The 13,126-nt window shown below is 37.5% G+C and overlaps 3 protein-coding genes across 6 annotated transcripts; 1 reads left to right on the top strand and 2 right to left on the bottom strand.

The window, feature by feature from the left end:
* Nucleotides 1-6,232: 6,232 nt before the first annotated feature.
* Nucleotides 6,233-7,607, top strand: LOC116923031 (transmembrane protein 170A). Of its 4 annotated transcripts, none has more exons than XM_032929564.2 (5): nt 6,235-6,435; nt 6,555-6,632; nt 6,713-6,955; nt 7,016-7,121; nt 7,181-7,607. In XM_032929564.2, the coding sequence occupies exons 3-5, from the start codon at nt 6,832-6,834 to the stop codon at nt 7,374-7,376; spliced, it is 426 nt and encodes a 141-aa protein (XP_032785455.1). In that variant the 5' UTR covers nt 6,235-6,435; nt 6,555-6,632; nt 6,713-6,831; the 3' UTR covers nt 7,377-7,607. The 4 variants fall into 4 exon arrangements, with proteins under 4 accessions (XP_032785459.1, XP_032785455.1, XP_045030497.1 ...); XM_045174562.1 differs by lacking the exon at nt 6,555-6,632 and having other exon boundaries at nt 6,249-6,318; nt 6,405-6,435; nt 6,729-6,955; XM_032929568.2 differs by lacking the exon at nt 6,555-6,632 and having other exon boundaries at nt 6,233-6,318; nt 6,729-6,955.
* Nucleotides 7,608-7,644: 37 nt separating this feature from the next.
* On the bottom strand, nt 7,645-8,938 carry LOC116922980 (DNA-directed RNA polymerase II subunit RPB3). Its single transcript, XM_032929489.2, has 5 exons — nt 8,719-8,938; nt 8,298-8,644; nt 8,173-8,235; nt 7,968-8,114; nt 7,645-7,904 (listed from the first exon to the last, which is right to left on the bottom strand). Exons 1-5 carry the CDS (start codon nt 8,802-8,804, stop codon nt 7,723-7,725), a joined length of 825 nt encoding a protein of 274 aa, XP_032785380.1. The 5' UTR covers nt 8,805-8,938; the 3' UTR covers nt 7,645-7,722.
* Nucleotides 8,939-11,154: 2,216 nt separating this feature from the next.
* On the bottom strand, nt 11,155-12,995 carry LOC116922928 (alpha-(1,3)-fucosyltransferase C). Its single transcript, XM_032929415.2, has one exon. The coding sequence runs from the start codon at nt 12,527-12,529 to the stop codon at nt 11,291-11,293; it is 1,239 nt and encodes a 412-aa protein (XP_032785306.2). The 5' UTR covers nt 12,530-12,995; the 3' UTR covers nt 11,155-11,290.
* Nucleotides 12,996-13,126: the final 131 nt, after the last annotated feature.

The raw sequence follows: 13,126 nt of genomic DNA, 5'->3' as shown, positions 1-13,126 counted from the left end.
ATTTGCATAAAGCCGATTAGAATCCGCGGGTTCCTCAAAAGAAAAGGCAAAACCTTGTTTTGAATGCATTTCTTTTTTTTTTTCTGTTGCTGGCCAATTATATGAAATAGTCGATTCTGAGAAAATGGGCATTCGTTTATAGCGATAGATTGACCTTATTAAATTATTTGTTTGAAATATATAGAGAGTGCATTAAGTGTGTATAATCGCTATACAATTATCCAAGCTATTCGGTGTATAGGCAATGCTTGAACTGGCAATTCGATCAAGAATGGGATCGAGCCTCAAGTGTGATAAATATTTTTTTTTTCTTTTTTTTTTATCTCTGTTACATATTTAGGGAAAGGCCTTTCGGCTTGGATTGTTACCGTATACGCGTATACCCTAATTAAGAATGCGTGCGACAAGGTTGATCCCAAAACACACACAAATTCACCATATACGTAGCCCATATATAAGGCAGATATCATTAATAAATGGGTTAGCTTGTTACGTAATTCCAAACATCAATTTAAAAAAAACAAAAAAAAAAAACAGTAACTTTGAAGCATTTTTTGTTTTCTTTCTCTGTTGGTTCAGATTAATCGGCAAAAGCTGCACATGCACAGCCGGGAGGCGATAACATAATACGTTTTCAGCAACGCACTGTACACACGGCCCACATTGACATTGTTATATAGAGTTATTTACGTTCAATTATACGATAGGGGCTTAAATGGCCTTGATTCAAATGCGATTTCAATTTATTCTACGAGCCTCCAATTAAAAATGAAAGTAGACTGGCACGCACACTTTGAAATCTCTTTTTCTTATATAATATTTTCTCGGCCTTTAAATACATGCAGCCATACGTAAGAAGCCATTGCCATATTCATATCAATTTACTTTCGGGGTATTTCATCTAATCCAACATAAAGGGGTCATGGGCGTCAGTTAGGCCTTGTTAAAAGGGAGAGCCCACCAATGACTTCCTGATCTCACATGTCCTCGTCCATTTACTTTAAATACGACCTGACCATCACCCACTAATCATTTACAAAAACAAAAGAAGCCTCCAAAGGGTATATGTGCTGTGTGTGTGTATGTGCATAGGAAATAAAACAGGTAACTCATCAGCCGCAGATCCCTATACCTTTTTAAGTACCTGGGTGGGTTACACGTATTAAACCGCGTATATATACGTCTACCACAAAGGGGGTGGTTATAGTTATTAGCTAGCCATCGATTGCAATATGCTTCCGCGTGACGTAATTCCTATTGGTTGCTCTTTTTTTTTCGAGTTTAACAGACAACGGATGGGAGGGATCAGAAAAAAAAAGGGGGATTTGTATTTTTTTATTTTATTTTGCGCGCTCTACAATCATTATGTATATATTTAGTTATAGAGAGACAGTTGCCGCTTGACTTCCTTTCATGAAGGGTTTTTAACCCCTGCTGTTTCGTATGCACATTAGCCGTTTTACGATGCGCGGAAAGAAAAAGAGGCTCTTTGCTACGCACCCTCTGAGTTTGAAAAAAAAAAAAAGGTCGCTGATAATTATACTAGGACCCAATAAATATGTTTTGCCGCTGCCCTTTTTTGTTCTCTCTGTTTCAAATGTTTTCAGTCCCCCCCTCGTTCAAAAAATACGCGTCAGTTTTTTTATTTTGTGGCGTTGGTTTCGTATCGTGTTACGTCCGCAATCCCCTTTCCAAAAAGAAAAAAAGAAAAGAAAAGGGAAGTGTGATTATATCCTGTTTTCCTCGCCCTTAGGGCTGGCTCCAAACAGCTTGACCATTCCACATGATTATTGTCAATTAAAGTTGTGTTTTTTTTTCGGATATCCCCCGACTATTGATAATAACTCGCATATATGAAAGCCACAGGTTAAGAATTATTTATCGTGCAAAACGTTTGTTCTTTACAACGGTAGCTCTTGATGAAATCTTTTTATTTTGTTTTTGTTTAGTGGGTATATATGACATAGAACAACTGCCGCCCTTCTTCCCTTTTTTTTTTTTAACACACGCCATAATGTTTGTGTTGTTTCTTCTTTTTTTTTTTTCTGAATGCGTAATAGCTGCGCAACACGATTTTCCAGCGTTTATATTAGCGGAAGACGACGATTGGTATCAAAAACAGGAGTGTAAATAATAATAGCACGTAGCACCTCCTCTTATTGCTACACACCTACGGCCAGCGCTCACCTGCTTCTTTATAAACAAGTGCGGAGATGTGGAGCAATTATTTATTACGTTTAGAGAACACGGCGTCCAACTGTCGGACGGTTCGCACGTTATACAGCGCCCTTTTCATTTATTGTTTCCCTTTGTTTTTCTGTTCTTGTTGTTGACACAATTGTTATGTATAAGAAAAAGCCAAAGCTGTAACGAAAAAAGGAGAACGAAGCTATCGGTAGGTTCAATATAATGTTAGGAATCTGGCTTTTTTTTTTATAAAAGAGGACGAGAACAAAAAAGAATAGTCCGGAGATCACTATAGATGACTGATAATGTTGATAGATTACAAAAAAAAAAAAAAAACAGAAAGGCAAGAACTTTTTTGTTCAATTTTCCTAATACATTTTCTTTTGTGTCTTTTTCATTGATCAGACGATATAAAATAGGCTCCTGGTTGATCGTTTATTGCTGAATATAGGAATTGACCCTTAAAAGAAACATGTTTTATTTTTTTTGTATGAATACGGATGATTCCAGATAGCCATGTGTATATCAAACTGATGCACGGAACGCTGCTAATTAGAAGGATAGCTTCGTGATAGCTCTTTTTTTTTTCCTTTTTACTGGAAACGAGTCTACCGTAAAATGTCTTCGAATTTCCGAGAATTGCAAAAATTAAAACTTGCTCTTGATTTAATTGTCATTTACATCTCATCCTTTCAACAATTGTTCTATTTTTTTTCCCCCAGCGTTCTGATGCAACCAACGAGTTGTTTAAACCTAATACTTGGTCTTGAAAAACTCTACAAAGACATGGCAATAGCCTTTAATGCCGTTAGCTTTAAACCTAATGTTTTCATCTGTCTCTTCGTTTCTTCAAAATGTTGGCTCGGATAAACTTTGTTTCAAATGTACAATCTCCGTCGGCTCTTCTTGATCTTCTTCCATCTTGTGCTGTCGTCATAACCATCCGTAATATTAGAGAAAATTTCTCCCCCCAAGTTTTTGTATATGCCTGTAAGTGATGTCGATCATAAAACATTATACTAGCATAAGAATGATATGGTCTCATAAAAATAAAAAACCCCCCAAAAAAAAGAAAAAAAAGGGCAAAAGAACGCATGAAAACAACTGATACCTTTGTGACGTGGTTCGTGTCTTGACCGCGAAAGAGGATTCGAAAATGATGGCAGACGGTCATCATCATTGTACCTGGGCAGCATCATTTTTCAGCCTGTCCAATGCTGATTCGCCGCCATTTTTCAATCGTATTTTCTTCTTTATTTGACAATAATAACCATAATGGGCATTTGCACCGGCCCTCTAGAAAGTGGTCTGTGTTAAATATGCTCCCCTATATACGTACATTTTTGTGTTGTTGTTGTTGTTTCTATCCTTGTCCTCTTTCAGATTTTATGGTCATCTCTGCGCCGAGTATATTTTTTGTTTTTACAGTGGCTACCCTTTACATCTGTTTTCTTTCACATAGCGCATTTTGATGACACCCATCGCAAAAGTGAATAGCCAGCTATAGACCAGATTTATACGATTGACATTGTCCCATTCGAGTAGATCAAGTCTATAGTATAGTTTTTTTTTTTTATTTTAAAGAAATTTCGTTTCTTTTATCCATTTCGATGATACATCTGTTCACATGATGAGTATTATACCTGTTTTTGTTTTTCTTTTGTCTTCTGTCCTAGAAATGAGATACACCCAAGAAAGTTGAATCAGCCATGCGAAAAAAATAAAACTTGACCAAATCTTGTCTGTGTAACGAAACGAGTTACAAGTGTAATGACACATGAAGCATACAATACAGCAGTGCGTAAAAAAAAAAAAACGGGAACATCCATAAATAGCGAAGGAAAGATGGAAAGACAGCGTCAAGGACGATGAAAATAACGACCGAATGTCGATCACCTTAATTGCACACCAGCATATATCATCCACTGAATTTCAATCATTTTTTTAAGGCACAAAAACCTTGATTTTCTCCTCCAGCCGATCATTTACATGTGTGCATTAAACTTTATGTACAAAAATATACAGCTAGCTCAATATCACGCTTTGTTTGTTGGACTCCACCTGTAATCAAATCAAATGGCTCTATAGAAGAAGGTGCGGGGCGAATCGAAAAAAACAAACAAACACATTGGGAGATGGAGAAAAAAACAAAATCTAAAACAAATAGACGTCTAGTATAAATATATCCAGCAGTTTTCTGGGTCCTGCACCGGCAGGTACAAATCAACAGTTTTGCCCGTACAAGGAAAAGAAAAAAAAAAAGGAAAAAGCCAGACTAGACTATATACATCTATACTGGAGTCTACGCCAGTTGTCGGCAGTTATACCAACGGTGGGGTAGTTGATTCTATCGTTCACATGGCGTGGAGATTATTAATGAATTTCAAATAGGGCACACACTGCTAACACGCTGAGCATCCTGGCCTTGCTGGCGATTATCACCTGCGGGTGAATATGTATATAGTAAGAGGCTTCTATGTATATATACTACGCTGATTATTCTAATACCCTCTGTCTTGATGCCAGACGCCAGCACACGACTCCTGCGAACGAATCAGTTGAATTCTTAAATACCTTATGGGATAGAAGCCCACCTTTTTTTTGCATAAATCTCCATATTTTGTTTTTCTCTACTCTACGTGTATCTATTTGCTTCGCTCTGTTTGCTACTGGAAATATAATAATGCAATAGAAATATACATAAAAAATGGAGACGTCTTCAGTCGGATCGTCCTTTATGTATACACCCTTTTCAGTGATTACCATTGATTACCTTTACCTGGGCATTGGGTACACTCTATCCCATATGCTCGTGCACATCTTTGTTTCTAATGTATTGCTTCACGACTGACTTGTGTATGTACCTTGTGTGGGTGATGCTTGGTTTACTCCGAGACAATCTATACGTGTCTTTCTCAAGGAGATGTAGTATATAACCTTGGATCTCGACTGTTGAATGTTTCTTTTGCCATTCTAACAATGCACACTCGCGTTATAAAAAAGAAAAAAACCCGACGTCTTAAAATAGAACTTTTTTCTTTTTTTTTTTTCTTTTTTTGTTTTTACGTGTAACTAATAGCAGCAACTTATGCTGGTGGTAGTACATAATGGTGGGAAAGCTGTCGATCCGAGTCGGTGATATAGCCAGTAATGCATCCAATCGATTTAAGGGGGGGATGGCCGTGTAGTGATTTGAACGCTATAATAGCCCATATGTACACATAGAATGGGGAATCCACGTATATAAGAGCATATCGTTATCCGTCCGGATGCCGTCGTCTTTCTTTAAACAGACACTGACGGGGCAGCAAATGGATTGAAAAAGCTTTTATTATATTGAATTGTTTATTCATGGGGTAACGCTGTAAATGGTGTACAGGCTGCAAAGGTATATAGTTTCTTATTACTCTGCGCATTCATAGACATATAGACTCTAGTTGAGCGATAAGGACGTGTATAATGGCCGCGAAGGGAGAAAATGGGAAAACAAAATTTTTTTGACGAAGAGGAAACATCTGACTGATCCATCTTGATACCACCTTTTTTGGACGTCAATCATTCTCTGTAAAGCCGACAAATCGGTGCTTCTAGATGGTGATATCCATCATGTACGCGAGGTGATGCCAGCAAGGATGATCATCAGCCGCGCGTGTGTGTGTGTATGTGTGTGTGTGACATGAGGCTCAGTTTGATGGGGACTGTTGGCTTTACAAAGAGGTGAGTGGAACGCTCAATTCCTTATTGTATTATGCGTATCAGAAAGAAAGCTATTGTAAAAAGGTTTTTGCTATCGTTTGCTTTTGGAATGGTGATGTCTGCAGTGTAGTGATGGTAAGATTTGTGGATGTGTTCAACTATCAGAATAGCTTGAGGTTCACTGTAGGAGCATTTTTTTTTTCCCTGTTTAAATTTTTATTGATTTCGACCCAAGTTTGTGATGTGATTCCCGTGAATAGGTTCATCACACTGCCAGAATTTTTTCCAAATTTTATCATACACCCATGCCATCTAACGAGTGTCCTCTGAACTTACAATCGACACATATGGTCATTTCGGCATCAGTTTCTGCCAGAGATACAAATTTTCGAGTTACGAACTTAGGAATTAGGATATCACAGATAAACACTAAACGTAATAATGTAGCATTTTTTCAGTTAATATATTATCAAGTAGTTAAAGCATTCAATTTTAATTGTGTTTCGACGTTGCTGGACTAGAGAAAAGACAAAAATCTGAACATTTAAAAAGGTGTGTCTGTGCCACTAGAGCTCAGTTTTATCGCTTGTCTTCTGCTTATACGTCATTCATTAATTGTGTTGATATTTCAATATTGTCAATATTTCAATGAATTGTAATATTGCCTGCAGTTGCTACTTGCTAGTGAGTAGTGACTTTGGTTAATTGGAAGGCGATTGAATTGTTTGAGCTAAGACACTAAAGAAGAAGTAGGAAACTATAAATTTGAAGTCTTAATTGAAATTCAAAAGCTCATTTAACTATTAAAAAGTAGCCAAATCTCTTGAAGTTCTTTGTTTTACAAGTGCTCTATGATGCCATGACGAAGAACTTCATTCGTCTTGGAAGTTCCACATGAATCCAAACGAGCAAAAGCTTGTTGAAAAATAACATAACTTCAGCCTGAAAATGCAGCTCACCATGATTCAAACACCAATATCTTCTGATGGGGCTCAGTCAACTGGCTCTAATATGGACTTCATACTTGAGAAAATTTGGAACAAACCAAATGCACCTCTAGAAGAATTTTTTGGTAAATGAATTCAAAGTACAATCATTTTGTTTAAATTCAACCATGCATTTTTCTCCTTAGAAATGTGGTACAATGTTTTTTTATGGGCAATGTTCTCATCCATCTTCATCCACTCTGTTGCAGCCATAATTGCATTTCTGACTTTAAGGAAGCACGCAGTTGGACGGTATTAATCTTTATGTTTATACATTCCATGCTATATTTAAATTTGAATTCTATTCATAGGTTTTATTCAATTATTATTCTCTTGATGGGAGTTGTCACACCTCTAACAACTGGGGCTGTAACAAGTGCAGTTGTATCATTTGTGTATGAAAATTCAGGACTTGTGATGGCCAGGTGGCATGTGGCGTTATGGGGTGTTGGACAAACATTCTGTGGAGCGTGTTTTGGATTTACGAGAATTCTAGCAGTATTATAGACAACAATGGTTGTGCACTGTCACATTCTGGTCATGCATTTTGTATTTTTTCTCAAGTTCTATAGTTTGTTGTGTAACACATTGATGCCTTATTAAATATCTAGTTTAGGTGGAAACTGATAAAGTAAATGTGCAGGTATGAAAAATTGCAGATAAATTTACTGCTCTATCATTAATGATTTGTAGTGTTATTGTAATAGATTGTTTAAAATAAATAATTGTTACAAATAATTTTAATTGAAATATGTTATTGTACATTATGTCATTATTCTAAGTGTACTAATAATGTATTAATTTCATTGATCGAGTACATCATTCCAGAAAAATTACTTAAAATAAAACCAAGTTAGTTAATGGCCAGAGCATCATTCTGCACTTCATGGCTTAGTTGGGTTTGTAGATCTGAAAGCTTCTTCTTAAGGATGGCGATTCCCATCAATACAATGTTTTCTGGGCGGAGAGATCCGCAGGATTCTACGTTCACAAAAAATTTGCTAGGTTTTCCATCAGGATCGTAAGGAGCTTGATCTGTGCGAAGCAAAATTTGTTAAACAAGCGCTTTTTTCTCCATTATTTCACTTTGAAAATTACGTTGATCCGTTTCACCCAGCTCAGTATATTCGCTCCTAGGCCACTCTTCAGGTTTCGGAAATAATGTATGCCTCAATGCATTGTCAGGATCATATTCAAAAGCGACACCTGCTGTTGGATTCCATTTGGCATGCTCTTTACCAAAACCTATAAATAAGTTTATATCACAATCTTCACAACATTCACACAAGCATGAAAAATTTACCTTTCTTTGCATATGCTCTCATTTTAAGTTCCTGGCCTTTACGCAGCTTCACAATAAGAATTTCTAAAACAAATTTGGTTAGAGCCCTACATGTGAATTGCATAATGTTTTTTTTTTTCCCAAACCATTATCATTGTCATCAGGCGACTCTTCATCTCGTTTTGAGGTGGCTGGAGCCACTCGGGGGTCGGAACTCTTCAGATCGGCTGTGGTAACATTTCTTGTGACATCTTCTGTACATTTAACATCCAAAGTGAATTCTACAGAGCACTCAACACAGAAATCTGGGCATGTACAGTCTCTTGAATACTGCATCTTTTCAACTGTCTCATCGCTGGTTAGTGGAATGAGACCTACACGATGTGCAAGGAATTCATCAAATAAGACTGTAGAATTTGCTTCAAACTGAACCCAATCAATAGCTAAAATAGGTGTTTCTGCTATAAAGACTCTTCGCAGGGAATTTGCCACACTGTCCCGTAGCAAAAATAAAAAATTATGCAAAAAATGGTGCTCACTAGGAATGTAAATAAACCAAACAAATACCTAAGGTCTGTGTCTGAGATCTGAAATTTGACATTTTCCTCAGTCAGTTCTGTCAACTTAAGATTTGGCTGGTTGGCGTAAGGCATATTGAAGAATATATCTCAATGGTGTGAATGATTTGACATTCAAAACAATATGATGTTAAAACAGGCTTGCCAGTCTTAAATTAAACACAATCTTTCAGTCAGCTTATTCAAGGCAGAGTCATAGAAGATAGAACCAGAGTAATAGAATACTGGTGTAGCCACGGCCATGTTAACTCCCCCTCTCGGATTTTTTCCCAAAAGTTGTTGCCAATTTCACGTATCGATTGTGAGAAAATGAGGCAAGATATCGATTTAAGTGTCCCATAACCGTAACTGCCACCTATGAATTGAGTTTTAAGGGTTGTTATTGTTATAACAACCCATATGTTTTTACATACATTTTTTCACACTAATTAATTAAGCCACTTTTTGTTTACTTTCTGAAGTACAGACGACGAAAATGAGCGAAAACGTAATACATCACAAGTTCACAACACAGCCGCTGTGGCGCTTTCGTTATGGGATAGAAAGACTTTCAGGCCAAAAAGGCAATGGGAGGGCCAGCCATAAGCGTGGCTACACCAGTATTCTATTACTCTGATAGAACCCTAGTTGGTTCACGCTGAGAGGAATCCCTATACCGCGTTTCGTTGGTCAGTATGTCTAAAATTTCGACGGTTTGGGGCGGGGCACAGTGGTGGAAACTAGAATCAGAGCAGAGTAATAGAATACTGGTGTAGCCACGCTTATGGCGGGCCCGCCGCCATAAGCATTTCAACCGCCGATTGACGGTTGAAATACCACAAATCTGGCAAGACAAAATTTTATTTTTTTAAATTCTAAAGCCTGTCAGCATCATTTTTTTGTCTATCCCTACTTGCTTGCCCTTAAATTAAACCAAGATCAGGTGGATAATTTGACAAAGGTTGCAATGAGAATGATGGTCATACATTGCAATCTGCAACTACTGCAAGTCAATAGTTCTAAATTTTATTCATTTTATATGCAGGTGGCAACTCGGCGCAATTCAGACGATCCTTGACCATTGTGTACTGTACGTAGTCTCATCCGTTTTCGAAATAAGACGTTGTTCTAGATGTCTTCATTAAATCGATGACCAGTTGCTGCAGGAGTGGCAACAGTACACCTTAATTACCAAAATGAGACGTTTCCTCGTTCAAAAACTTAAACTTGCCGAAACCAGAGTGTGATCCAATCGTTCACAAACGTTGAGTAGCTGCGATCAAATTTACCGTGAGGTCGCCGACATGCACGTATTACCTACCAGGAGGCTCATTTATTGTTGCTCAACGACGTCAATGTCGTCGTACAAAGTCGTCAATGTCATGTTTCATCATGTGTCGAATTTTCTCTGAAAGTATTTAAACTTTCAGATGTATTTTAAACACCACATGGGGATCCTGGCTAGCCCTAGTTATAGAAGCAAGTGAAACAATTCAATCTGACCTTGAGTTTGTTTGTCCTGCATCTCAGAGGTAAATAAACATTGTGGTAGTTAGACAAAATATCAAAGTAACATGGCAGGCTTTCAATTGTCTATATTAACATAGGATTTTTTTTTTTACAGAATCATTCCCATGCTGAGTTTGTTTACTGTGCTCTAGAGGACATGCATGACAATTTAGTGTTGTGCAAGGTAAGTAAATTTAGCACTTAGCTTCTTCAATCTTACTTGTCTTGTGCTTAGTCAATTTCTCCATTTTTGTTCTTTCATTGGACCTAATATTCATCCAGGATACGAATGAAAAGTAACCCTGTTGAAAAAGCAGTTTTTGGCAATAGAAGTTAGAATATGATGAGATTTTTTTCTAGTAGGCTAAATTTAAAAATCTGCTGATTAGTTCGTAGTTAATGGTTAATGCATTATTTTATCTTTAGGTAAAAATAATCCTGAACTTGCTTCCCATCTGAAAATCATTTAATACCATTTTTTTCTTTTTTTTTTCTTGAACAGGCAAAGTGTAAAAATATCGCACACTTTCGGTTCTCGTTACTTTGCTCGCAAGACAACATACAAGGTCCTCCTTTTTTGTCTCGAGGATATGCTTTTTCAACCAGAAGAAGAAAAATATGCTTCAAAACGCCTCTGGCGTAAATTATGGTTGTTTCCCCATCATCTGTTTCCAGTCGTCACCGGCGTTCCCGTTTCATATGCGTGAATGCAGTTGAGCATGAAGTGAAACACAGGTAGAAAGTTTACACTACCGCTGCTAGTTGACACTTCACCAGTCGATCGCTTACAACGTTACATTCTTCCCAGAAAGCGGCTTCTCGTGAGTATAGTTTAACTTCATTTTCATCTCATTCAAATGTGATTCTAGTTACTTCTTTGATTGTTTGATGGATCCAAATGTGTTGAAAATGAACAAGTGAGTATGCAAGAAAATAGTAAACAGCTGAATGAGTTTATTTTCTGTTTCAAACAAGTTTTAATGACTTCACGAAAGTAAGTTTAACTGAAAAACAATAATTTGAAACTTAACTTGAACTTAACTGAAACTTGATAAAACTTAAACTTTTTAATTCTAGCTTTTCCATGGTGTCATACGCTTACACTGCGTGCTGGGATGCCACTCTGAAACAAGCTCAGGGTAAATCTTTATTACGTCCTGATCTTGGTGGAGCTTTTTACACAGGTCGCAGAAGCCGTGACGAGCTCTATTTTCAATGCCGGCCTCCACTTGATAGTGTCCTTTCCACCAAAAGTACTCGTTGTATAGCGTGTCGTTTGCATCGAGCGTTTTCAGGTAATCGGCCAGTTCCTTCGGTGTGTAATCAAGCGCGTTGATATACGAATGAATAGGTGCAAACTGGCTATAGTTTGCTCCCCCGTAAACCACAGGTATCAAATCGTGTCTCATAATCTCAAAAAACTTCTCTGTTACGTAGTCTGTACATATAGAGTTTTCAAAAGACAAATAAAATTTATACTTCTTTTCTAGCATACGGTAGCACTCCGGATCGGACAAGAAGTCTGATAGTTTACTATGGGGACACGTTAAATTTCCACACGAGCCATAAATATCTACCGGAATGAATTTTCTCAGCTGATTTACGTATGTCTCTCGCAAACTTGGTGTGGGACAATGTGATACCATCCAGACGACCTGCTTGGTTTTGTTGGTGGCATAGTTCTTTGCTGAAGGAAAGTATGTTGTTTCAATCATTTTTTCTGCTTCTTCCAAGGTTTTCGGAGCTGTCGGGCCCGGATTGATGCGTCCATAAAGGAATTGAATATCCGAGTTTAGTTTATAACTCATGGTCCAGTTGAACAAGTGTCCCATCGTAGTGACGTCGACTGTATCCATGGAGTTGGGTGATTCTTGCGTAAGAAAGACAAAACGCTGATGTTTTTGTCTAGGAAAATTAGGCATGTAAGTTTTTGATAGCTCGTGCAGATGAATGAGAATAGCGTCATATTTTTCGAACGGTAAAGATGACCGGTTAGCGAAGACGACACAGTCGGAGACCTCACATGCGTTTTGGACGAAAGGTTGGTGCCCGAAACCAAATGGGGCCGTGTCCTCAATATGTGCACCGTTCCATATCAAAATATTTTTTTTTTCACGCGCGGTTAAGGTTTGACCTGTAGTAGCCATACCGATTTGAGATCCATTTCCAGAGAAGATATGGAGATGGAGTGAATCAAGACGACCATATTGATCGGAAAACCAAAAAATTGCAAATAGTACATTGGCCACTAAAAAAACAAAAAACACTTCAACTCTGCGTAAATTGTACAACTGGATCTGGACTTGTCTCATTGCGTTTAAGGCTGTTGGAGCACTTGAAGATGTAAGCTACTGCCTTTTAACACTTGTTTCTCGCAAAGGTGGGGGGAAACTAGTAGCCTACGCGTCGGTAAAACGTTCACATTTTTTAATTGCCTTATCAGCACGGCTACATCATTATAGCTGTTAAAAAGGCAATACAAAGCTTTTTTTTTTCATCGTGCCCCAGAATTGACTATTGTAAAGCGTGTTTTATCTTTTTTATCTCACACCTCACCGAGTACGTTAAGTAGTCTTTTTTTTTTTTTTTGCTTTGGATATGAAGTTGAGAAATTGTCATACTCAAGTACCACGCCTGCTGACTACTCCTATTTAGTTCTTATTTCACTTTTTGTACAAAAAGTCGGGCATATTTTTGTCGTACCCGTAGAGTATTGGTTATTAAAGTGCTAAATCTGAGTTATAATTATATTCACTAATATTTTGTATAGAGTTGGCTAACGTCCGAAGTTGCCAGTTCGTTCACATTTGAAGAATTGATAATGGATATCAGTCTGTGTGTCAATAATCTTGATGTTACAGAAGAATCTTTGAATGTTTTATAAAAAAAGGTGCTACAGAATCAAATAT

The sequence above is a fragment of the Daphnia magna genome, linkage group LG5 (assembly GCF_020631705.1).
Source record: "Daphnia magna isolate NIES linkage group LG5, ASM2063170v1.1, whole genome shotgun sequence".
Taxonomy (NCBI): domain Eukaryota; kingdom Metazoa; phylum Arthropoda; class Branchiopoda; order Diplostraca; family Daphniidae; genus Daphnia; species Daphnia magna.
This window is presented reverse-complemented; position numbering and strand designations above follow the sequence as displayed.